Here is a 26,195-nt window from a genome sequence, read left to right on the forward strand (position 1 = left end):
ATGGAGGCTATTATATCACCTGTACAAATCTAGTAGCATAGTCCAACTGATGACTACGTGCAGTCATAAACAGAGACTGCAATGCACTTTCAATTGAACAGTCAATACAGAGAGGTTTGATTTTTAATTTATACATACATTTTATTTATTTTAATACAGATATTCAAAACATTTTTAAAGAAATACCTAAGTATTTAATTGTTTCATACATAAATGATCTTTCAAATTGTAAAGAAACTTTTTGGAAAGGCCGTTTCACTGGAACTGAGGGGTTACAGTAAGAGTGAAGTGCTTTAGGTTTCACTGCCTCTTCGTTAACAATCATCCATCCGTTCCTTCATGAAGACCATAAAAAAGTTCCTATTAAAGCCAAACTGCAGTGGGTCTTACTGCTCCACTCCAGACAAAAGTGAAAAAATCTCTCCCCTGTGATTACCATTCACAAAATAACACACATACTATCAAACCTTTAAAGCGTACATAGTATCTCCAGGCATAAAAAAATAAACTATAGCTCACCAAGTTTTGCGGCAACTGATATTTTTTTTTTCAATCAAGTAATTTACAGTTTCAAATAAACATTTTTTTCATGGTACAATATTATCTTTGTAACTCCCCAACAACCTGTGCAAACAATGTTAGGATATTGATAAATTAAATGATCTGAAGATCATAGCTTCTCCCACAATGATACATCCACCTACAGCATCTCCTCACTCACACAAACCCAGGATATCTAACGTTTTGCTCCAAAGTCATTTATAATAAATTGTTAACTGCTGTATATTATTGTTCTGTATGTCGTCGGTCTTTTCTCTGAAGATATTCTGAGACCATTCTCCCATAAGAGCGCTTAAGGACTGGTATGGACAATGAAGACGCTTGGCAAAAACAAGCACACAAAATGCACACGTACAAACCAAAATCCCAAAACCCCAGCATAATCTAACATGATGTGCAAATATACTGATTGTGCGAACAAGGGTGGAAAAAAGGCTTAAAAGGTCTGGTCATCAGTACAGGATTCGGTCCAGTGGTCAAAGACCTCACAGGTGTTGCAGTAGGGCCGTTCTTCACCCTTACTGCCGTGGTAGGTGCTGTGTGGGGGGGAGTCGGGCATCTGCATTTGTGTGGGACAGTCCTCTGTGTCATGGAGGTCGAAGCAGTCGCAGATGTCACAGAACAGCCTTGGGGGAAGCTTCTTCTTCGGGGGTTCCTTGTCACGGCTGCAGAGAAAGAGAAAGCAGCTCCATGTGTAACTAAAAAGATTGAGTTGTACTGCCATAAAGTTCTAAGTGTGAGAAAGTCTGCTATGAATGGGACTTACCCATAGTTATCCAGCTCACTTGGATTATTCCCATTGAGAGCAGCAGCTGCCATTGTCTCCAATTTATCCTTGAGTTCCTCATTTTTCCTCTGGAGGTCAATGATGACTGAATTCAGGAACTCAATCTGTAAAGAAGATACATCACAGTAGCATCATTGATCATCTAGAATACAAACAATATCTATTTTTTCAAAAATAATATAGGGTCTCCCTGTGACATATTTATTGTATTATGTGCAAAGGACTTTGCCTCAATCCTATGACATAATTCTAGATAATAGAAACTATACCCCGCCACATCCCCCGAATTATGAATCTAATCTCAACGGTGAATCGTCGTCGTGAGTTGTCAGCCAAAAAAAATTCCAAGGTTGGAATAAGTCACAAGAAGAGTCAATAAAATACTCACATATGATGAGCGTCTTACTGAGTAAACATCAACCTTTACAAGATTTAATCTAAGCATCTATGATCATTTCGGCAGAGGGCATATTTAATGCTAAAGGTACTGACAAACCAAGCTTGATTTGTCTTTGGAAGACAGTTTGTAGTTTTGACACCAACTATAATGTGATCCAAACATACAAGCCACAGTGACAGACAAACATGCACAAGTGAAGCTGATGAAAAACATTAACAAACCGCTGCCTGATGGTGGTGTAGCATTGCCAACATCAGAGACAGGGCAGAGGAGAGGAGTTGGAGTTTAAGAAAGAGAGCAAGAGAAGAATAAAAAAAAAAAATGAGATTCAAATTAGGACCCACCTACTGCCAGACAACACATTCAAGTCATCAATGACACAGATGATACAGTATAACATTTTAGAGTAAACAGAGGCACAAAATGAAAAATAAGTCAAGGTTTTGAGATTGATGACCATCATCCCACCACTGTTGGAGAAATATACAATACAACTGTGATACCAATTCATGAGTTATGTCAGATGATATCTGAACATTTAGACACCTTTCACCTCTTTAAAACATTATACTGTAACCGCTAAAGGAAATTCAGTCTACTGATACATCAGAGGTTGCATTTGTTTGTAAATGTCTGAGTAAGCAGAATATTCAGTCATTTCAAAAACGACATTCAGTAAGATTGTTTCCGTACGACTGCCCCAAGTACGATGAAAATGTAAATGAGTAATTGTCAAACCAGAAAATTCTATGGGCCAGGGTAGGGAAGCATCTTAACACTGAATGTATGAATGGCAAAAACCTTCACTCTATCCAGGCATGTGACTAGTATTGTAGAGAATGAGAGAAAAGGTTTACACACCTGACTCTCAGAATCCTCCTTAGCCTCCCTTAGTTTGTCCACAACTGGATCACCTGGAAACAACAGGTAAAAGATCCAATTAAAAGCAGGAGTAAACTAGGTTATCTTGTTTTCCTCTGGAGGTCGCCTTACAGAGCATAGACCTTAGTGCCATCACAAATATTAGCTATGGTCATGGGTTAAGCCCACTCTTACCTGAGGGCTTGTTGAAGGTGTCAGGCCCTGCAGCCAGGTCCTTCTCCAGTCTCTGTACACGGTCCTGTAGGTTAGTCTTGTCCCGCTCCAAGGCCTGAATTGTACCCTGCAGTGTCTTAACCAAGTCACCTTCCCCACGGAGTCCAACCAGCTGAGAGGAAAACAACCACGGCTATTCAGTACTGAAGAGATTTTAGCCATTGCTCTAAAACATTATGTTATGTGAACAAGTGAAGTCCCCAACTAAATGAGTTTAGTCAAAACAGAAATAAAAACATATGTCCAATTTGAGCATTTCATCTACAACTCAAGACCTGAGAGTACAGAGTCCTCGTTTTTAAGTTCAAAACACGATTCAAGAGAATGACAGCATAACCGCATAATTTGAACCTACAATAAGAAATGTGTCACTAGGTTTGCACTGCCACCAGGGCTTTCTTGCTCACAATTTTAAAAGTTTCCCTTTCAGGTTAGCCATGTTGTAGCATGCACATTAAAAATGTAAGCAGGGCAATATTTTTGACCTAGAAGTGACATCCTGTGAGACTTCAATGTAAGAAATGTCCCTGCAAGTACAACTGTTATTTTATTTTAGCTTTATTTACCAACTGTCAAAAGCAAATGATGCTAAAAGTTAAGTCAAGGGCTGTAGGCAAGCACCGTCTTGTATCTTCTAGACCTCAGAATCTACCACAACAGCTAAAGATTTTGACTTGAGGGAGGGAAAAATTAAGAAATCAAATTTTCTGCTTCCAACTCTTTCTGTGCGCACACACACACACACACACACACACACACACACACACACACACACACACACACACACACACACACACACACACACACACACACACACACACACACACACACACACACACACTTTGTGGAAGCGCAACAGCTGTCAATATGCTGCCATACCTGCTGACAATAAGAAGGTACCATGATGATTTATATTCTCACCTCACTCCTTAGGTTTTCCACCTGCTGGTCCTTTTCTGATATTAAGGCACTGTTTTTATGGATGGACTGTTGGAGGACAGCCTTCTCCTTGTCAAACTGCTGCTTCAAGGTGCTCTCACTATCAAATACACAATATCAATTCAATCTCAGAGGTACAGTAAACAATCTTGCCAGGCAGAGAAAACTTTAGAACTCAAACTATTTACCCGAGTTTTTCACTTGACAAATTTGAGGAGACATTAAGAAAATTAAGTGCCATTTTTCTCTGGCAGTTGTTTAGTCAAAATATTTAGTACACTTGTCAAAATGGTACGACTGCAAATAAAGATAAAGATCAAAATAACATAGTACAGACATCATATTGAAAATTGAAATAAAGACATGCAAAATCAGTAGGAAACATATGAAAACATCAAGCAGATGAGATAGGGCTGTAGGTTAAATTACAATATGTGTATTATGACTTTTCTGGGAAAATGCATTGAAAGTAAATGCAATGTAACCATGCCTTGCATGTTCACAATTATTTGCCTACATATATATGTGGTTACTATATTTGTACTATTACATGATGATGACCGACATCACGTAGTACTAAAGGCATGAAGTACCTGAAGGCATTATTTGGCAGGCTTTGAAGGAAAAGAACAGCATGACATACCGTTTGCTTAATTACACATGCACTGAATATTAGCATGTGTCACACAGGTGAAAGCATTTGTGGGTATTTAGACAAAAAGGATTTCAAAATTATGGTGAATTTTGCGGAGATCTGAGAAACTGCCCAAATCCCAAAATGATGCATTCTCTTACCTTTGCTTCAACTGTTTTTTGAGTTTTGAGTGCTCATCCTTGAGCTACGAGAAAAAGATACATCGTTCAAATACAGTCATGGTTAGCAGATCAATAGCCAACACACAAAATGTTCTGATGCTTGTAAGTTTATGTAAGATTGTTAAAGTGTTGCACCTTCACAAGATCACTCATGGCTTTGTGATTGTTATCAGTATCCAGCGTCAGCTTGTTGTTCTCATCTTGAAGCATCTGCAGGGACTGTGTCTTTACAGAAACTGCTCCTTTAAGCTCCTCACTGAATAAAACACAAATGTTAAAATCACCTGACAAATTCTAACAACTCACGTAGACATCATATTGGTTTGTAGAAACTTCTTTCATGTCTCTTAACTTAACATAATCAATGATATCATACTACTGAAATTTAAATCTGACAGATTTCCTTTTTACAAGCAGCCAAAACAAAGGATATATACTCACATTTCATGGCATAGACTCTCAGTCTTCCGAGTTTCTATGCAAAGCTGCTCTTTGCAAACATTCATGTCTTCTTCGTATTTGGAATTATTGTTCTTCAATGTTTTCAGCTAAAACAATAATGATACATATTTATTAGCTGAATTTACAGTTACACAAAACACTTTTGAGAGGTTACACGTACAAGTAAGCAAGCAGATCTTACCTGTGCCTCCATCTTCTGCTTGGAGCTCAGGAGTTCTTCCAATGAAGATTGGGCTTTCTTCTTCTCCTGCATCAAACTGGCGTTTTCCATTGTCAGCTGTTCAAGGGTCTCAGCAGTCTTGCCAGAGGCCTCTGTAGCCTAAATGGTGCATGAGCAGGATATTTACTAAGAATGGTTTCAAATTGAGAGCAGCAAATGGTTGGTTGAGATAAAACACCTTTTGACCTCTACCAACCCAAATAAGAAATTTGACGAATCTATTCATGTGCGCTGTTTGACCTCAACCAATGATTTTTTAAATATTATTTAATAAATTAATTGCATGCTTAATGAGTTATCTGCATTAATGTCTGATTTAGAATCAGGTATTCAAATGTCAGTTCATTTAAATTTTCAAGTTCAAATTCTGGTTGAGAATTAACAACATCAAAATTACACTAAGCAGGAAAATAATTAGTATATATACACTCTAAAATACTCCTGTGGCCTCAGAACGGATACCAACACCCCCTGAAAGCTGCTTTATATCAACATATCTCATTATTTTTTGTAAGTGTATTTGACCGGAGAGATTTTGCAAATAAAACTTAAAAATTGGACTGAATGACATTGTAAAGCAGATTAATGGGGCAATAATTTCTAAAAACTGGATGTCAAATCAAATGAAAAATATGAAACGCCATCAGATGGTGAGTGTGATAAAGATCACCTTAGACCTCCATAGTTATGCAAGCCGAAAGAATTTGCCTCACATAAGATCACGTTATAAGCCCACAGGCAAAGGCTGGGAGCTCAGGGTAATTTACAGCGGTTAGTAAATGGAAGATGAAAGTTAGACACAAAAACAACAAGGACAGAGGAAAGGGAGACAAACCAGCAAGCATGCAGTGAGAAGGTGACATAGCCCCAGCCCCTCTAAGAGATGTGAGTCAGTGATTACTACTGGAGGAGGAATACCTCAAGCTGCTTAGAAATTGCATTTTTTAGTTGGGACTCCAGCTGCCTGACTTTCTGGGTGGCTTCATCTCTCTCCACCTGCAGGGCGCCCTTCTCAGCTGTTAGATTTGAGACGCAGGAAGAAATCTCTTCTTTCACAACGGCAGAAGCCGAAACCTCCGCGACAGCATTCTTGCTTTGTATTTCCAACAGTTCTTTTTCAGTTTGTAGGCCCTTCACATCTACCTCTAGTGTTTTCTGGGTAGCGTGCAAGTTTTCTATCTCTCCAAGGAGGCTTGACCGTTCTATGAGCCACTTTTCTTGGCTGGTGTGGAGAGAAGAAATGTTCTGCTCCAATTTACACTGTTCAGCTAAAAGGTCTTCCTTCTCTGTGGTCAGGAAGGTCATTTGTTTATCAATTTCTTCTAGCTTAGATAATAGCTGCCCTTTATCTATTGTCAACTGACTAGTTTCTTGCTCTCGCTGCTTCAATTGAGTCTTCAAATCCTCCATATCCATCATAAAAGCCTTCTTTTGCTCATCAGCATTCTGAAGATTAGAAGACGTCTCTTTATTTTCTTGGGTAACTTTGGACAACGTTCTCTGCAGCTCCTCAATTTGTTTGGATAGACCATCCTTGTCAGATATAGCTTTATTTCGTTCACTGGACTCAGCCCGTAACTGGGTTTCCAGAACGTTCTTGGCCCCCGACATCGATTCAGTCTGACATTTTAACTCCTGGATCTCCTGGAGCAGACTGTGGTTCTCTTTCTGCAAGGATTGTACTTTGTTGTCAGCGGCAGTCTGCAACGACTGCAGACGCTGACACTCTTTTGTCAGGTTATCAACCTGCTGCATAAGTTCTGAATTAGCCTTCTCAAAATCCATGTTTAGTTTACTTTGCTCCTGAACAAGTTCAGCGTTGCCCTTTTTAAGAATTTCAATATCAAAGGTGTGCTTCTGCAGCTCATTTTGTAGGTCGGCCTTCTCTCGTTTCAAAGAGGTCATCTCTGCTTCAACTTCGTCTTTTTGGCGTTTGCTTTCCTCTAGCTTTGCTGTTAAATCAGACTTCTCTTGAATAAAGATGTCATTAGCTTTTGAGGAACTATCCAACTGGTCCTTATTTGTTCGAATATCACTAGCTAGCTTATCGCGCTCAAGAGAAAGAGCATTGTTCTCAGATATGGTTTTTGTGTGCTTCTCTTCTAATTCTCCCATCTCTCCTGCCAAACGCTCATAATCCATTCTCTGCTGCTCTAGTGCTGAATCCAGGCTCATCTTTTCTTTTCGTAATACATGTAAAGCCATCTCAATTTCAGAATTCTGAAGGCGAAATGCTTCTTTCTCTTGCTCAAAAGATGATAATGCTTCTTTAAATTTCCTGTTGGACTTTGACAGTTGTTCCGTTGAGACTTGAAACTTCTCCTTTATTTCTTCCATCTCTCTTAAGAGCTTTTCCTTCTCATTACAGACTTTTCTTTGGATTGCCAGTAAGTCTTCTTTCTCCTGCAGAAGGTGAAGCCTCTCAGAATCAGTCACCTGACTGCTTGTCTTGAACTCTTCAAGCATCTGGGCCAGGCTCATTTTGGAGGCTTTAAGTTCTTCACATTCACGGACACAGCTCTCCAAATCTTTCTTGGCAGCACTGAGTTTATTTTGGAGCTCCTCCTTCACCGTCTCAAGGCTCTTTTTATCCAACAAAGCAGCACTGATTTCAGAAGACATCCCCAGCTTTTCTTTTGTCAGTGTTTCTGTGAGGGCCTGCAGCTGGGTGTTCCTCATCGTAAGATCTTCTTTTTCTAAGTTTAAGGATTTAAATTTTGTCTGCAACTCGGCATTCTTAGCATCAAGCGATTTTTTGGCATTTCTAGAAGAATCTCTCTCTAAAATTAGATTTTCCTTCTCACAAGTGAGCTTTGACACGCTTTCATTGAAGTAATCTTCAAGTCGGTCCTTCTCTTTGCAGACAGTTTCATAATCCTGATGTAGTTGCTTATTTTTAGTCTCTGTTTGCTGGATGTCCTGCTGATACTTAAGGAGCAGGTCAGTCTTCTCTACATTTTGTCTTTGAAGCTCCTCAATCTGGGCCTGGTGTTCACCTTTGACATGCTTCAGATTTTTGTTTTCAGTCTGCACTTCCTGAAGAAGATCTTTGAGCTTCTCCAGCTCCTTGTTCAATGAAATCCTTTCTTCATCCGAGCATTTGTTGTTGGCAAGTAGATTTTTTGAAAGCGTATCTCTAGTTATTAGCAGTTCTTCATTCTGGACTGAAAGCTCCTGGTGACCAATCTCAAAGGCATAGAGCTTAGTCTGCATATCTGAAAGCTGATTCTCCAGTTTGCCCTTCTCAGCCATAACATCTTCACTTTCCTTACACGCATTTTCCAGATCTAGACTCTGCTTTTCCAGTTTTTTGGTCAAATGTTCAACATCATGCTTGTTGGAGTCAAGCTCAGCAGAAAGACACTGGGAAAATAAAGTTGAAAGAAAAAAAAAAAAAAGGAGGGAAATATATATATATATACACAGGGAAAAGTAAGATGAATCAAAAACTAAACCAAGCAGATATGTCCAACCAAGTGATATGCAATTGGAAAGGTTAAGCTGCAGGAGCATCAAAATGGCAAAAGATCACACCACAGCTAACACCGCAATGGTTTTCAGCAATATGAAAAGGTGGAACATTTTCACTTCAGCACTTACTTACTTTCAATGCATGTATTAATTAAATTGATGCCAACAAATTTGACTGGCATATAAACAAAGAGTGGCTAATGGCTGGGGAGGCACCAATACCAATACTAACTCAATCAGCTTGATCGGTGACCATGGGGCCAATCTTTTCAATTCAATTGTATACAAATAAACTATATACATTATTTACTGGAATCTTAAAAAGAAAAATAACCATTTTGGTAGAAAGTGAAAATGTTCCACATAAATGAAATATCAGGCTAATAAACAATGCAAGCAGGGGTACATAGCTAAAGTAGTAGAACATTTAAATCAATAGCTGTACATACATTTACATACAGTATGTGAATGCTACTGATTAAACTTGAATCCTACCCAGTGCAATGATATCCATTTAGCAGCCACAACACAACTCGTTAAGTATCTTAAGCATTTTCTTTTGGCTTGGCTAATAATCATAGATTAAAATTAAAATACATTAAAAAAATAAATTCTAATCAGGTGTACCCCTGCAAGCATATGGTACCTTCCAATGAATGTGAAAGAGGTTATGTTGGGGGAGAAATGAGGAACTCATCACAAATGTATGTCTGTATATATGTATGATGGTAAATAAGCAGGAAAATGTTGTTGATAATATACATTAATCACTGATGTTAAATAGAGACAAAAATCCTTTATGTACATCCTTTTTCAAAAAAGGATGATTTTCAATGATCGAACATTATTAAAGCCAGTAATACATAAAATAACCTTTTTCCATGAAACAAGTACTTGGCAGAAAATTTAAAACCAAACTAATATCTGTGTATCTTCGAGGGTTTGTGCTTACCTGAGTCTGTTCCTTGTATGGCTGCAACTCAGACACCAACTTCTCAAGCTCCAGGTTTTTGTCCTTGTTGGAGGAGAGCTCCTGCTTCAACTTGTCAACCTGACTCTGCAGAACCTCAAGTTCTTTCACATGAAGCTCTGAAACCTGAGAGATGGATTTCTCTTGTGAGGCCTTGAGCTCCTCAACCAGGGTCTCACCCTGTTTAACAGTCTTCTCCTAGAAAACAGAAGATTGGAAAGACAAGAATTATTACCTACTTGTTTCGAAGTAGCCCGTGACTCAGGGATGAAACTGGAAGTATCTGCAGTTAAATTCTCAAACACATTTTTGCGACTGCCCAAAAATACTTACCAAGTTAGCAATCTTCTCCTGGAGGCCAGTTATCTGAGACTGATGTGCATCTCTGGTCTCTATCAGCTCCTGCTCTTTGCGAGATTGTTCTTGCTGGAGTTGTTCATTCGAGTGTGCCACCTTCTCCTTCTCCTCTGATAGTTGACTCTGTAACTCCTCAAGCCTCCTGAGTGACAACAAAAAAGAGGACATCTGAGGAGGACGTTCAGTGACAGGTTAGATAACTGAAAAAAGCATCGACTACAGCATGGAAGCAAACAAAGGCAAGAATTTTTCTTAATACGTCATAGGAAAATGTGTATCTAATTCTGACATGATTGGTATAATATGTTTTGTGGAGTAATGAAGTAATATAGGAGGAGGGCAAAATGAAGTGTGGCACCTTTCTTTCTGTATGAGATCATCATTCATTTTGGTCAGCTGTACTGAACTATCGCCAGATGTCTTCATCATGTCCGAAATATCATTTTCTAGCTTGCATTTGTCCTTTGAGAGCTGCTCAAGCTTTTCATCGGCAGCCTTCAGTTTCCTCTCGAGCCCTGAGTTGAGACAAGACAACTTCGTTCATAGGTTCTAAGGTTATCAAAGGTTCAACGAGAAATGGGAAAAAAGCATACTAGATACAAAACTTTTTACAAAACATTCTAGATGAATGCAGTTCTATTGTTCTCACCTGCAAGTTGACTTCTTAGAGACTCTGATTCTGTGGTCAGAGATGTGCACTGCTCTTCCTTCTTACTGAGCTTCTCAAGTGTTTCTGCAAAACAAAAAAGGTTACATTTTTGATCCTATAAGTTTTTTTTTTACACAAACTGAAATTTTACAATTACTTCTCATTTACCTTGCATAGTGTTTGATGATGTAGTCTGCTCCTCTGTGCTTTCAGACAACTTTTGTTTCTGTAGAGAAAAATATTTTTGCATCAAATTTTTGTGTATGAATTTCTGCAATAGATCAAAATTTCCCAAGTGTTGATTCAGATTTTGGTGGTTTGTACAGCATTTGAATGGTTGTTTGTTTATTCATTAGACCAGCTGATACATGAGATGAACAGATATTTTAGCTGATATTAGCTCATTGCAGATATCGGTATCTTTGTATATGTTGGCCGATAAATAACAAGAAATTGCAGTAGAGAAACGCCAGACATGATTCAGTTTTTTCATCGAAGGGCACTGAACATGAAAAATACAATGACTTCAACCCCAACACCAAAAGGTACTGTATCCACATTCAAAATGTGGTTTTAAGTCGCACCAGGCCTCCAAGCTGCTGTTCCAGGGCATCCTTCTCCTGCTGTGCAGTGGTCAGACTCTGCTGTAAAGAGACGACTTCCTGCTGTCGGCCCTCCAGCTGTGAGCTCAATTCACTGACCTATAGCACACGTCAAGCACAAATTACAGTGGACAAAAGAGAAGAAGCATCGTCTGGAAATTACATATTAACAGAAGAAAAAAGGACACAACTTTGCTCAAACATGAGACGCACTGAAAATTAAATATGAATATGGTCAGGAGGTGAACCCACCTTGGCACCCTGGTTGTTCCCTTGGCTCTGAACCACCTCTAATTGACTCTTCAGGGTCACAAGCTCCTGGTTACCTTGTGCTACTTGGCTGCGCAGAGCCACCATTTCTGAAATCTGCTCTTTGGTTTCTCTGTCCTTGTCTTGGGCCTGTTGTGCCAACATTGCTTCTTTCTCCTCAAGCTCCTTCACCTTAACTTCAGCATTATGGAGTTTTCCAAGAACGTCCTCCATCTCCACAAGGTGCTGCTCCTCTGCTTTTTCAACGCTGGACCGTAGTGACTCCTCCAGTCGTTCCTTGTCCTCGATCAAAGAAAACAGCTGAGCCTTCAGTGCCTGCGTCTCCCGAGTTAAAGCTGCAGCATCAGCCTCATGTTTGGCTCCAGCCTCTTCTAGAGCCAAATTGTGCTCTATTTTCAGACTCTCTAGTGCACTTTTGGTTTCGATAAGTTCTTTTGTCTGGGCACCTGCGCCTTTGCTGGAGGACACCTTGAGCTCCTCCATTGCTTGCTGGTGAGAGGCAATGACAGATTCCAACTTCGAACGCCACAGTTCAATAACATCAGCATTCTCCTTCTCAGCCTGGCTTACGCGCATCTGCAACTGTTCGTTGTCCCCAGAGAGCCTTACAGATGTAGCTTGGAGATGGGCAGCTGTCTCACTATGCGTCTTTTCTTGAGCGTCCAGCTTCTCCTTGTACTTTGTTAGCTCTTCTTGCTGCTTAACTTCTTGGGAAGCCAACTGATCCCTCAGAGACTTTATCTCTTCCAGAAGGGGAGAAAGAGTAGAGTTTGAGTCCTCGGAGCCTTGTTGGGTCCCAAGACGTAGCTGCAGGTCAGCTACCTCTCTTGTACGCAGAGAAAGATCCTTCTCAAGGTCCATAATGCGGGACTTTTCCGACACAGTAGCAACCTTTAAGAGCAGAAATCTTATATTCAATGATGCGTCTGACATACTGAAGCAATGTGTACTAATAAGTGTGTTAAAGACTTGATCATACTTTACTGAACAAATGAAGAAAAGGGATTGTTAAACAAAACATTTGGTAATAGCAAAATTCAAATGTTTCTGACAGAGAAATTGTCCAATTTGCTTGCATAATGAGGAGGGTATGAAAAACATTGATCTCAAAAACAAGGTGTTATACTGACCTCTCGTGGCTATCAACGGTATGGTCCAAATAATGGAAGTGAACACTGAAAGCATGTATGGAGCTATAGTAGTGTGTAAGACATTTTCCATCATCCATTACACCATCACTCTCAATTACTGAATCCATGGTAATACTGACCACATGATTTAGGAGAGGTATGAAGTAAGAAAACCCTTTGGGAGAATTGACATGTCCCAATATGTTTATGTTAATCCAGCTAGCTACCAAATCCAGTGTTTATTCTAATCTCAAACATCTCTTTTGGCTGCTTCAACCTAATATTTAATAGCTTAGTTAATTGAATTATTTAATCAAAATCAACATTTTCTTGATCAAATAATTGTCAAAAGGGAACCTGTAGAAACGATGGCCTGAAATTAAAGCAATACATTTCCCTGATGCCCTTTTTGACTATAATACCGTAGGGGAACACAAGGATGCATAGTCTAGGAGGTGGGGCAGGTATTGGACTAGCCAAAAGCGAGGACACCAAATAAGCAGGACAAATGGATGCTGGGAGGGACTGGGGAAGTAGAACCGAGGACGGGACAAGGAAGAAGTTTGTCTGTCTGGTTAAGCAGTGATACCAGTAAAGCAAGAGTGAGTTCAGGTTGGGCGATTTATCGGAAAATAGTACAAATTAAAGAGCTGTTACTCAAGACAGCTGAAAGATGCATACGATTAGTTTTTACAGTCATAATTAATCATTTTTACAACGTAAAATAATCTTGAGTTAATCAATTTAAAGATGAGGGAAGATGATACTTCAAAAATTGTTAAAATTTTATTCTGCAGCTAATGCCACAATTTGTAATGCTAAATTTGCAAATCTTACTCTACACTAGATGGACTGATTTGAGCATTTAAACAAACAAATAAAATATGCATTAGTTTATTATTTAATCATATGTTATAAATCAGGAGTATTATTTTTCTTGTGTGAAGCCTGACAAATGCAAGCTCATACAAAGCAAAGCTCCAGTTACTGCCCAGCACCTTTCTGTACCCCGTGGAAATGTTTTGGCCACTATCCCCGGCACAGGCCCTCTTTTCCAACGCAGCACACTACAGAGCAGAATTCATTACCCTAGTGTCTTCTAACTCTCTTTGGAGTTTCTCAGCTTTGGTCTTTTCAAAGAGTAGGCTCTGTTCAAGCTCCTTAATGTGGGCATGCTCCAGTCTGGTCTGCGTCTGTTAGTAAACAAGGGGGAGAGGAAGAGAACACACCAGTGCCACCATCACATGCCAGCCCAATGCAGACAGAGAGGGAGTGAGACAGGAGAGAGGATGGAGGGGTTTGGACAACGATAATGGTGTGTGTGTGTGTGTGTGTGTGTGTGTGTGTGTGTGTGTGTGTGTGTGTGTGTGTGTGTGTGTGTAAGTATTTGGGAGATTGGGGAAAGGGTATTGGGTGTGGGTGGGAAGTGAATGATGACAATGGGAAGACACCCCATGCAGAACTTTCAGGCTGTGCCATAAACAGCTGCACACAGGGAATTTGTGAAAGAATGGTGGGAAATACAAAACAAGCGACCAAAGAGGGGGCCATGTGTTATGAATATGCAGGATGAGTATGCTGATGGAGGCAGTTTATAAGTAACCATGCAAAATTGACACCTGGTGAACAAAGCACATTGATTGTTATGATACATTGAAAATCTGATAATGTGTCAAGCCAGCAAGTATATTACGTAAAAATGACTTCGCCACATCATGGAGAGAAAGCAGTGATGGCCGTTTCCTGAGCCCTATACTTTAATGGATTAGATCACACAGAAGATATCTAATGTTCTAGGATTGTCATTTTGATTTAACAATACAAAGTTCTAAAGACATATGGCTGCATTGGTCGTATTTAAAACTAAACCAACATTCTGTCTTGACTTTATATTGGTAAAATCCTTAAGCCTGTAGCATTATGAATAACCACGCTGCTTTCTCTCTTTAATGATAAGGCCATTGTCCACAATAGAGTAAGCATTGTAATAGAAACCACCCGTTATCAGACACCATGTGCAGGATTTGTGACAAACTTAAGGGAAATCAATCAATAACGCAAAAGCTTAAGCTGTTGGGCTCAAGAAACAGAAAGGGTTCCCATTTGACTTCTTGTTATTGTGTGCTATGACTAATGGTTTTATGGCAACTTATTGGAGCATTTCATGGCACAATTTTGTGATTATGGTTTTGCGTGTTAGCCAGCATATCTTGACTTAAAGTTTCATTTAAAAAAAAAAGGGAAATAGCACCAATTTTAAATATTATGCCAACAGCTTATACCAGGTGTTTGATGGACACAAACTGACAAAATCAACTGTCATGGCCGATTAACTTAAGTATATACCATACACAAAGGTTATGAATAAGACAAGAAGAATGTCACTATGAAACTATCAGAAATATATTTTAGGGCTCACTGTACATGTTCTGGGTACTTTGAATGCAAGTTTACTTATATGCACCCATTGTTCATTGTCCGTGCATGTGGAGTAGGTACAATCTATCTTTGTATAAAAATTACATTTTAATTTTTAAGTTGAGTGTTTTTCCCATTAAATTGCAGAGGGGCAAACTGAACAGGTCTGTGACTGGACAGTGGAATGACAAGGGAGCATCTTCAGTGGTTCCATGCTGAGCACTGGACCAACATATAAGACGAGGAAGAGAAGGAAGAAGAAGCAATAACATCACATCACTGAACTTGGGAGGCACCGAGGGTTATAGCACAACATTAGTCATTACACCTTCAACAGAGCATTTTTGAGTTTGGCCGATTAGAAGTTTTGTCTTTCAAGCTGCATGCAAGTTTTTAATATATCCACAGCTGTGAGTAAGTAATAAACTGTTAGTATACAAGTTTAAAAAGAAATTCTAACCCTGTAGCCCTCAATTTAAACATCTAGTTTGAGCTTGGTTGCCTTCAGGGTAATTGAGATGGTCCCCTGTGTAGCACTGTGGAATAAATAACAAATCCTTGACATTATACATTTCAAATTTTAAGATTTTTCCATCACATAGCCATATGTGTAGGAAAAAGCAAAAAACAATCCCCCTAGCTTTGATAATGAACTTGGACAATATATTTCCAAAATATAATATATACTATACAATTTGACTCTACATTAGGTATTTCACCCGGTTAACCCAACTACAACATTAGCAATATGCCTTTTGTTCAGTGACCACATGGATATCAGTATGTATTAATTTCTGCCTTGTCATCAAAGCCAGAGCCTTCCTGCACCACTGGGTGCATTTGACAGCACATCATCTAATGTATCAAACTGTCCGTGCAAACACACTTATTGAGACTGCAGAATGGATAGCTTCCATTGCTAACATAAACACGAGATAATGAAAACGCTCTCTCTGGACGCAAATGTAGCTCAGTGACAAGAGATACCAGTTAATCCCTTGCAACCTTAAATGACATTGGACCTGCACACAAGGAGACACACTGATGGGCAGTAAAAAAAAAAAATGTAAATCCCTTTATTGTCATGGAAATAGAGGAAGATATATGTGAACTGAGATCCTAATATGGAACCACGGTGCAGGGTGACTGGAGCACCGGCTGCCTCGGACTTAGAAACAAAAGATCAGTGGGACAAAACATCCATTTTTGTATTCAATAATACAAATAAAAACAAGTCTGATTTAATATTATTGAATTGATCAAAGGTTTGTTTTCAAACAGGAATTAAAAAAAAAAGAAAAAGTTAGTTGCAATGGTGTGGATTTGTGTTGTGCGTTTACCTCCAGGTCTCCTTTGGTAATGCAAGCTTCCTCTACGCGGAACTGAAGGTCTTCCACCTTCCTGTTAAACAGAAAATAATTAGTTCACGGGAGCTTCGTTGTTGTTGTTGTTGTTGTTGTTGTTGTTGTTGTTTAGACATAACAGGAGAACTAACAACCTATAACGTATACGTAAACAAAGATGAAGAGCAAGGTTAAGCCAACTCAGGCACATATCTTTCCTCAGGACTTTATATAATAGACACTTTATATCATATACAATTATAAATACATAAGACCACATGGATATCAGTATGTATTTATTTCTGCCTTGTCATGCCCTTTTTTCAACAAACTCACCAAATAAAATGGAAACAATAGATGTTGACATACTGTCATGGGTGACTGTATACTTCTGGGAATCCTTACCTACGCTCCTCCTCCAGCTGGTTCAGCAGCTCGACTTTGTCTTTGTCTGCAGCTTCTACCAAGGTACGTAACTGATCCATCTTGGTCTCCATCTTCAACGGAAAGGTAGATCAAAATATAAAAAAAAAATCAATGTAGATGACTAGGCAGCTCTAATTCTCAGAGTACTTTAGGAGTGTTATTACTGAACCACTGGGAGAGCTGACCTGCTCCTGTTCCTCCCTGAGCAGGCCAATCTCTTGCTCCATCTCTCCAACATGGCCAGTAGCCTTAGCTACTTCAGCTCTCTCCGTGTCCCGCTCAGCCATTAGCTGCTCGATATGCTGCTGCTTCTCCTTCAGCGCCTCCTGCAGGGCTGTGGTGCCTGAAATCTTGCGATTATACCGTGATGATGTCTCCGTTAGCTATGGAGAGACAGAATACAAGCAAGGTGAGACGGGGGAGTAAGTAGAGCATAAAAAACAATAGGTGAAACTGAATGCGTCCATGTCTCACCAGGCCTGTACGGCTGGGCTTGGCGCTGACCGAGGAGGCCACAGAGCTCATGGTGCTGATGGAAGAGGCACTAGGGCTTCGCTTTAGCCCCGATGGTGTGGCCACTACTTTGCGAACCGTTGTTTTTGCTTTGGCTGGCGTGGTGGAAGGGAAGCCAATGCGTGTGACTTTGTGCACCGGAGCAAATAAGCCATACTTGGGTTGGCACTGAAAATATCTGGGGACACATAACGGAACAAAAATATGATAATGTAATTCATATTATACATGTGGTTAACAAGTAAAAAAAATAAACTTTTCTTTTAGTTATTTACAGATCCAGTGGCTTTTGTACCTTGTGCCTGCCACTGCCCCGTCATTCTTTCCTAAGGGCTCATCCAATTCCACACCACACCACTCGCCTTTAGCAAAATCTGTTTCTCCAAGGAAACGTACCACTCCTGCCTTTGTACCACCAACCTGAGAAGAAAACACAAAATATTAGCCAACATTTAATCTCCTCAACAGATAAGAGAGGCCTAAAGAGTAATCAGCTTTGCCTGGTAGTAAACCCTGAGTGAGATAATTCCATCAAAGCAACAGAAACAAACACGTACCGGCTTTGAACAGAATGAGGCCAAACTATGGTCAACATATGGTCACCATGTAAAACCAAATTATCTAAATGCAACGAAATGTACAGGACTGCACACAGCAGTGTTAGTACCAGTACTTAATTTAACACCGACCATGATTTAATGCATTAATAATTTCTCTGAGATTACTAAGAAGAGGAGAGTTCAGTTAGCCCTATGGTGGAATATCAAGAGAAGAAATCTTTTTTCTGTTGGATAATGTAACAAACTTTACCAATACTCGGTCGCCCATCTTCAGTTCCCTTTCCCCCTTCTTGACTGATCCAGTCTCTGAGAGGTTGGAGACAGATTCACTGTTTGTTCGTGCGAGGTTGGAGGATGGTGTGGATGGTGTAGCTGGTGCAGCTGGCGTAGCTGATGTAGTGGAGGAGGCTTTCTTGGTTGCTGTTGTAGTTGAGGGTAATTTTGGGGCAGGTGTATGCGAGGCTACGCTGCCAACTGAAGGAGTGGGTGATGCAGCGCGGGAGGGGGGTGCCGTCTCCGTTCCATTAGCCTCCCCTTCTGTAAGAGACAACTTGGACGGGCGGGTAAATATTCCTCGCAGGGCTTCACACTGGAAATAGCGAACCCCTGCAACTGACCCGTCATTCTTCCCAATTGGCTCATCTAGAACAATCCCTGCCCACTGTCCTGGGGCAAACTGTGCCTCTCCCAAAAACTGTATGTAGCCTGGTTTATTCCCATTCACCCACACACGCTCCCCTATCTGGAAGCTCTCCCCAGCACTCTCGGCATCTCCTCCAATGGCATTTGCGTCTGATTTGTCAGCCGCATTAACTTTAGCTCCCGCTGAAAAGGAAAGAGAACAGGGGGTCTTAAAACGGCACACAATGCAGTGCAAATCATTTAAATATCATGTGATTTGATGTACAGAATATACTATGCATGATTAATCATTCCTCTGTTTGAATGTGTTTATTTACTAACTTAAAAGGTATCTGTCTAGCTTAAAAGCTATCACAGTGACAATGATACTACTGAGGCAAATGAGATCTAGGCTAAATGTTTCAAAAGCAAAACTATCCTCACACTAATTATTACTATTGTTTTGGCAAGATGTTGGTGTAAAAGCTGGGATGCCTACATCTCCTTAATGCCATCCCAAATCCACTGCACTAAATAGTCACATGCCTCACGTATGAGACTGTGAACCCCTTACTGCAAACCTAAGCCAACTAGGACAAAGCTGTACAGAGGTTCCCTCGCATTCCTTGAGGAGGATCGTGTGGCACTACTCTAAAATGAAACTCAGAGTCAAAATCAGCCTGTTGCAGTACTGTCAACCCATAGAGCAAGACATGTAGAGTGGTTTACATGGTACATAGCACAATGTTTGTCCCTATCTAAGGTTAGGTGACTAAACTAACTGTAATATATCACACATGATCACATAATTTAGGTCTTAATTGGCATGTCATTTCTTTTGGCAAAAGTAGACTAATGATTTAAGCAAGTGTCGTAAATGCCAAAAGCCCAGACGATTAAGCTTTCTTTGTTAGATCCACCACAGTCTCCATTGGACATGATTTTTTTTTTCTTCCGAACAGTTACATGTGTAGCTTGGCATATAGGAAATCTGAGGTTCCCAACCTTACTGTTTATAAGGATGTTTTATTATGCTCTCATGCTGTGATTTAATGCAACCTAAAAAAGGTGTGTTCAGCAGATCTCAAGGTGGGTCTGCTGTTGTGTATTCCTTGGGATTTGAGATAAAATAGCTGGTGAGTGCATGTCATTTATCAGTTCTATTCATCCAATGAAACTGACAGCCGTGTATAGCTGTTCGGGCTGAAGCACCTCGCAAAAAGAGAGACGTATCAACCCATACAAAAAAAACTGTAAAAAAGCTACAAGGCACTACATGCTAAGGTGTATAATGACATAAACTAGGACCAAGCACAATGTAGAACAGGTCTGCCAACAAGAGCGTGACACAAAGTTTGACATATTATCACATTCACTCATGAACCAAACAACCCCTGGCTAGGGAACACTAGAGGGCAAACACTGCACTGCCACAAGTTCCCCACAGGTTGAAGAAGCTGCACAAGGGGAGGTTCTTACCTGTGCTGGGGCTGGTCTTGGGGGCTGCTGTCCCAGGGGGCCTTCCTATCTTGCTGGGCCCTTTGATCCCACTGGGCTTGGCTGTGCTCATGTTTCCTCCTGTGATCTGTTAGACCCACAAGGCGTTCCGTTGCAGGGTACAGACTGACCCCAGACCATCAAAACAACAGGTGGCAGCTCTGTGATGGTGAAGTTTTTCTCTCCTCACCAAAATTTAAATTTGACAAAAAATTTTAAATAAAAAAAGAAACAAAATATGATGAACAAAAAGAAAAACTAGGAAAAGGGAGGAGGGAGAAAAAGTGCTGCTCACAAAAAGGACCCTGTTTGGAAGGGACAAAAAAAAAAGAAATATTACTGAAATAAATCATATTTTTTACTGAGCACTCAGAACAACTGCTGGCTAATTAACAAGAAATTCAACTATTTAATGAAATCAATTAGTCATTTTGGAAAATGTACCATTTGCTGACTTTTCCTGTTTCTGCTGTTTCTGACAGCAAACATTTAATGTAATAAGTAAACAAATAACTAGCTATAGATGAGGCATGTTCATTGACTTTGTTTGTGGTGCTCTGTTAACGGAGGCATTTTGTTTCTGTTATGACAACAAGTTCCTCAGCACACACCACGTCACAGTTAAGACCTAAAAATACCCCGTTTAAAGGCCAGTCGATATGCAGTCCATGTCACTGCCATCATGAACTTCTGAAGAGCTCAACATCTGTGACCTTGACCACAATACAAGCAGCACCCCAAACACTCTCACTCAATCTAGAATTCTGGCGCATAGAATCGTTGAAATCTGTTTGGCAGCTTTTCCTAAAAACAGGATTACTGTGGAAACAAGATCACAATCACCAGCAGATTATGCCGATTGTCAGATTACCCAACCACAGAATTGATTGGCTGAATGTACTATTTAAACATGGTCCCCCTGTTGTTAGTAGTTTGACGATATGATAAGACTCAGTGTTGCTTTTATACTGCTATTGCCTGGATTCACTCAATCAAAACAGAAAAAATACTGTCAAAAATACTGTCAAGCTTTGAGTTTCAGGCCAATCTACTGTCAGATCTGTAGCATCCCCAACAGGATCTCTGCAGGTGTATAGAAAGTATAGGACACCAATCCTGATGCTTGATTGAGCTACTACAATCTTTAAAAGCAAACTACACATAAGCAACCAAAAGCAAGGATGAGCTGCTTTGTCAACAACATGAACTAACAATTACTGCACTGCGTATGTCTACAAGCAGGCCTCTATGATGAAAAAAGTGTGATTAGCAAAGAAATACACATTTTTACCAACAGGGTTTCCACATGCAGTTCCCCTACCAGTTAGAGAACAGCACCTTTTTTGGATAGATTTATATATCAGGATTCATGGACTTGGAATTTGCTTTAGCGGCTTACGGGTGAGAACAGAGAGTGTATTTTAATTAACATTCTTGATTGCAAGTTAAGGTAATTAAAAATCCTTTAAAAATATTCTTTACCCTGAAATATACCTAGAAATTGTAAATCAACACCTCCAGTGCCTTATCACCGCTCTTGCAAAGTCAAACTGTTTTGAGTCCGTTTGAAGTCAGCAAAGACGCTCGACCTCACAGGGTAGAAATTGAATATAGAACTTGTTCAACAGCGTCATACAAACATCCCTTTCATTCCTGAAAGGGCCTAAGAGCTACTGCATGTAGGTTCACCACAAGGATCGAGAAGACACGCTGCAACACACCCTCGTCGACATTTCTCAATGTAAAATAAAGACTGGCCGTCAGAATGCAGTGACCTAGTTCAAATGCAGCGCTCCAGTTTTCTCCCACTGGGCCTCTGATTGGTTCCCTCAGGTCAAGAGGAGGTCTGAGACTGAAAGCTTTTCAAAAGCTGAAGACTGCATGAATTGATCGTTTGACGATCCGAATCTAAAAAGGGAAACATTAAAAAAATGTCACAAATTTGATCAATATCTATGAATGACCCATATGCCTGTGGAATAGGACTAGTGCGTCTAAAAAACAACTGCATTATGAAGCCTCAGTTGAACGTCACCCGGCTTTACTGCGACTTGTGTGAGCATTAACTGAGAATGTTTCAGCTCTGATTGGTGAACTGAAGCAGTCAGCTGAAAATGATCCACTTAGTCTGGAGAAGTTCCCACTACAGTAATGTTAATCTTTTGCCACCGACGGTCACTTTAATCTGCAGCTAGGAAGAAAGCCAAATACCAATGTTTTGCAAAAGTTTAAAGGGAATCAATATGATAATGTATTAAAAAGCAAAATCAAGAAAAAGATTAAATTTATGTTTAACTAAACTACCTCCAAATTCCATGTAGTTTGGATTAATGTTTTGTGATGTAAATATACAAATAGAAACGGGTAGATGGTTGCCTCTAAAACAGAACTGAGTCAAAATGACTGCATAGACATCATCGATTTCCATGGTGGTAATGACAGAAGTTCATGTGCTCAGAGACTGTTTAAGCAATGGATATGAACAAAATAGACACACTTTGTGAGGATTTTACTGGAATCCATTACCAAAAGCATGTTGGAAAAAACTTCCTAGATGATAAAACAAAATCCATCTGCAGATGAGTATCTTCATAATACTTCAGCGAAGCATTTCTTGCTGACTACAGGAGTGCAAAACCACTTATGATAGGCGTTAGCTGATCTGCTTGCATGTTTTGTAATAACAGCAGAAAATCTGCATCCCTTAAGCCTCCCAAGTGTTTACTAACTGATGGGAGGGTGTCACTGATTACACAATTCAGTGGGTTTTCGTTCCACAATGCTATTTCCGTAGGTTAGGGTTAGTCATTGACATCAAGATTTTTGAACCCAGTACAAACAGATTTCCTTGGAATGTTTTTATAGCAAGTCCAGCTGTGGCTGATTGGTCTAAAGCTACAACCGTAGCTGCTTAGTACGTCTTTAGAGGAGTGTATTCACAGATGTAACCCTCACTCCTACACTCTTGCTTTTGTCATCAAAAGGCCAAATCGAGCTCTGGTTCTTCCTTTTTGAGGAAACATCTGCCGGATTGATTGTGTAGGACCCTGCTAGCACTGACAAAGGAAGGTGTAAAAAAGCACTAACAGGACATGAGCACAAAATAAGAAGCATTCTGCACCGGTGTTGTCTGGGAATACAGACTCACCTGTTTTCAAGTTAACAACCCTCGTTGTCAACAGGCAGACATAAAACCTATTACAGCTGGTATATATATATACACACCACTGCCCTGTCCTACACAGATCCTGACACTTACAGTTGTGCCCAGGCATAACTGTAACCTGAAATAATAATCACATGGTTTAGTAGTCAAGGTTTCTAATGTTGACCCAATGTAAAATCCAGAATTTCCAGAACCAATAGAGCCTCTTCAACTAAAACAGGGCGTTTATATTATGTTAAGTGAATGTAAAATCATATAAATGGATTCCACTTTAATGGGCTAAAATCAACTAATAGAATGCATGCATGAAAAAAAGATCATATTTCTATGTTAGCATTCTCTCATATATCCAAACTCCATATGGAGAAGTAGCCTACAAAGACTAGTAGAAATACAGGAACTTCAAAATTTCTAGTGATGTTGCCTTTGCAATTCCTAAGACTGCAACCCATCACAGCTTTATTCGTGTCAATCAGCCCAAACATGTTTAACTGCTTTGTGTATGAAAGGCTTAATGTTAACCATTAATGCCGAAGTCGCACCTTTAAACCATTAAACTGTCAAACGCAGACACTCTACTATTGAACTTGAGTGTTGCTGCACTGACACATTGCACAGTGTACCTGATAAGTAAGGTCTCCTGAGGGTATGGCCTTTTAACGTGCCTCGCCTTGAGACCTTCTTCAGTAACGTTAGCTAACGGAGTGAGAGCTGTCGATGAGGTGGCACATCTGGTAAGAGCCTGTTAAAAACACACCACTGCAGCTAACTTACCTTACTAATTAAATCCACGTCTCTGGTGAGACAATATCCTATTTAAGGTGACTTATACCGGTAGCAGCCACATGTTTAAACATCCGAATTCCCCAGTGACTGACCACTGTGGTAAACACGGCGACTGAAGCGAATTCCACAAGTCCAAAAGTCTCCCTATGTCTCCAGTAGGGCACACTGCTGCTACAAGTTGAGAGTCAGCCTAACAAATTGTGACAGATTAGCATAGTTCACCTGTAAAGATATGTTGTTGTTATAAGCAGTTCTGTGACTGTACTGTCACCTCTCTGGCTGAATCCCAGCCTGTGTTGACGATAATAATATATCCGATTAACGTTAGTTGAGTAACGTTAGCAGTGAGGCCCGAGCAATACGGCGAACCGTGGTCGGGACCAAGAGAAGGTAGCTAGCTAGGTTAGCTAAACTAACACCTCAAGTAATGTATAAACTACCTGGACAACTTTAGCCTTGCGGTTAGTTTCCAGAACTATCTGCAGCAAAAGTACAAGCAAGTTTACGGAAATACACGACATTGGCGTGAGCTAGCTAGTACTGACCTGATATGTTTCTGTGCACAGCCTACGTCTTCTCAGGAGGAAATACACAGCTAGCAAGCTAAGTGGAGAACCACGACGAGTGACTGCTCGTATTCAGACGTATCAGGCTCAGCCCAGTGCACGAGCTGTCTGTTCAACGGCCGAGAGAGAAACGTCAACGGTCGGTGTCAATCAGAGATGAAATGTGCAGTGAGATGAACACTCCCTCACTGCTGAGAGAGCAAAACTATCTCCAGACACACAAACTTTACTGTGACAATTAGGAAGTCAAAGGGAGTCACATGAAGCTAACATTTGTTCATATTTTGCTTGTATTGTACTTTGTTTAGTTTTTTTACTATTGGGCGGTTCAAATGTAATATTGTCAATGTTTTATTATTCAAGCATACAGCGTGTAAGTAACGTTAAGCAAGTAAGCCCATTGGACCAAGTGAAACCAGGTTTAATTAATCTCAGACTCTTCAGATTTATGATCATATCAGAATTTTAAGATTCAGCAAAAAATATTCGAGTCTAAATTCCAAGATAATCGTCAAGATTTTAACTTATATTTCTGACTTTTCAATATAAAGAAATATAAAAGTTGAGTTTAAACTCATGACTTTATAAGGTATGAAACTCAACCTTCTTATATAGAGGATATGGTCTCAAAAGTTTCTCTTTGCAAGGGGTGAAATAACTTTTAGCACATCCACACACATGAGCTTGTGTATGCATGCATATTTGTGTACTGTATGTAGGAGTATGTGAGTATTTAGTATGAAACTATGTGCAAGTTATTTACAAGTCTAAGTGCAAATACTGCGCATACAAGTTTTGGTGTGTACTGTATGTTCTAACATTTTGGAATATGAATTGAACAATCATACAGACACAATTGACATAACATTCACAATGTTGCGAAATTACCTTAATTTTGAAACAGCATGCAATGTTTTTCTAAAAATAAAATATTCTCAATTGCATATGGGAAGTTATTAGTACAATTTTTCATGCTCAAAAAATCAGTTATTTTTTAAATTCCTCCTGAAAGTATAAGAATATTGTTATCCTATTTTCTGCTGAAGAAAACCCACCGGTCAATAATTTTATTAAAAAGGCTGACCATGACTGACCAACACTCATTTGCGTCTTGTTACAACCCAGCTCAAAGGCTGCAAGTTGCAACATGAATGGGAGACCAGACGAGTTGTAAGTTTGTCAGTAATCAGTAATGTCATGTGTGGATGTGTGAAAATGTCTGGAATAAACTAAACAGCAGCCATGCGAGCCAAGGAATAAAGGCTGTCAATGTTCAGGTGGAGAGACTTTAAATCTGGAACCACACCAGGCTCAGGTGTGGCTCATCAGCTGACGATCAACATCCTGAAAGACAGAAGAGAGCCAGCTAACAGGACACAGACCCCTAGTGGAGGGGGTGGGTCGTAACAGTCTCTATTGCCTAACATATTGCTTCTTTAAAGTTGTGTTAAATCTGTATTTGAACATTTTATGATGCCTTTTTGCTGGCAGATAAGTTTGAAAGAGAGGGGGGGGGGACTTTATTTCAGCTGTGATATGAATCTATTTGATGAATAAAGACAAAATGTAG

General features: G+C 39.9%; 1 protein-coding gene across 4 annotated transcripts; it reads right to left on the bottom strand.

The window, feature by feature from the left end:
* Window positions 1-105: 105 nt before the first annotated feature.
* clip1a (CAP-GLY domain containing linker protein 1a) lies at window positions 106-24,758 on the bottom strand. Of its 4 annotated transcripts, XM_068704008.1 has the most exons (27): window positions 24,605-24,758; window positions 20,090-20,412; window positions 18,240-18,814; window positions 17,725-17,849; window positions 17,391-17,607; window positions 17,102-17,299; window positions 16,896-16,987; window positions 16,488-16,548; window positions 13,818-13,922; window positions 11,582-12,490; window positions 11,312-11,428; window positions 10,896-10,953; window positions 10,728-10,811; window positions 10,437-10,593; window positions 10,055-10,220; window positions 9,704-9,919; window positions 6,199-8,643; window positions 5,242-5,379; window positions 5,040-5,146; window positions 4,734-4,854; window positions 4,578-4,621; window positions 4,376-4,396; window positions 3,765-3,882; window positions 2,805-2,955; window positions 2,610-2,662; window positions 1,328-1,452; window positions 106-1,226 (listed from the first exon to the last, which is right to left on the bottom strand). In XM_068704008.1, the coding sequence occupies exons 2-27, from the start codon at window positions 20,178-20,180 to the stop codon at window positions 998-1,000; spliced, it is 6,723 nt and encodes a 2,240-aa protein (XP_068560109.1). In that variant the 5' UTR covers window positions 20,181-20,412; window positions 24,605-24,758; the 3' UTR covers window positions 106-997. The 4 variants fall into 4 exon arrangements, with proteins under 4 accessions (XP_068560109.1, XP_068560111.1, XP_068560110.1 ...); XM_068704010.1 differs by lacking the exon at window positions 13,818-13,922; XM_068704009.1 differs by lacking the exon at window positions 4,376-4,396.
* Window positions 24,759-26,195: the final 1,437 nt, after the last annotated feature.

Source organism: Cebidichthys violaceus, unplaced genomic scaffold, assembly GCF_023349555.1.
Source record: "Cebidichthys violaceus isolate CVI_PGR_0920_01 unplaced genomic scaffold, fCebVio1.0.p SCAF_9, whole genome shotgun sequence".
NCBI classification, from domain to species: Eukaryota; Metazoa; Chordata; class Actinopteri; order Perciformes; family Stichaeidae; genus Cebidichthys; species Cebidichthys violaceus.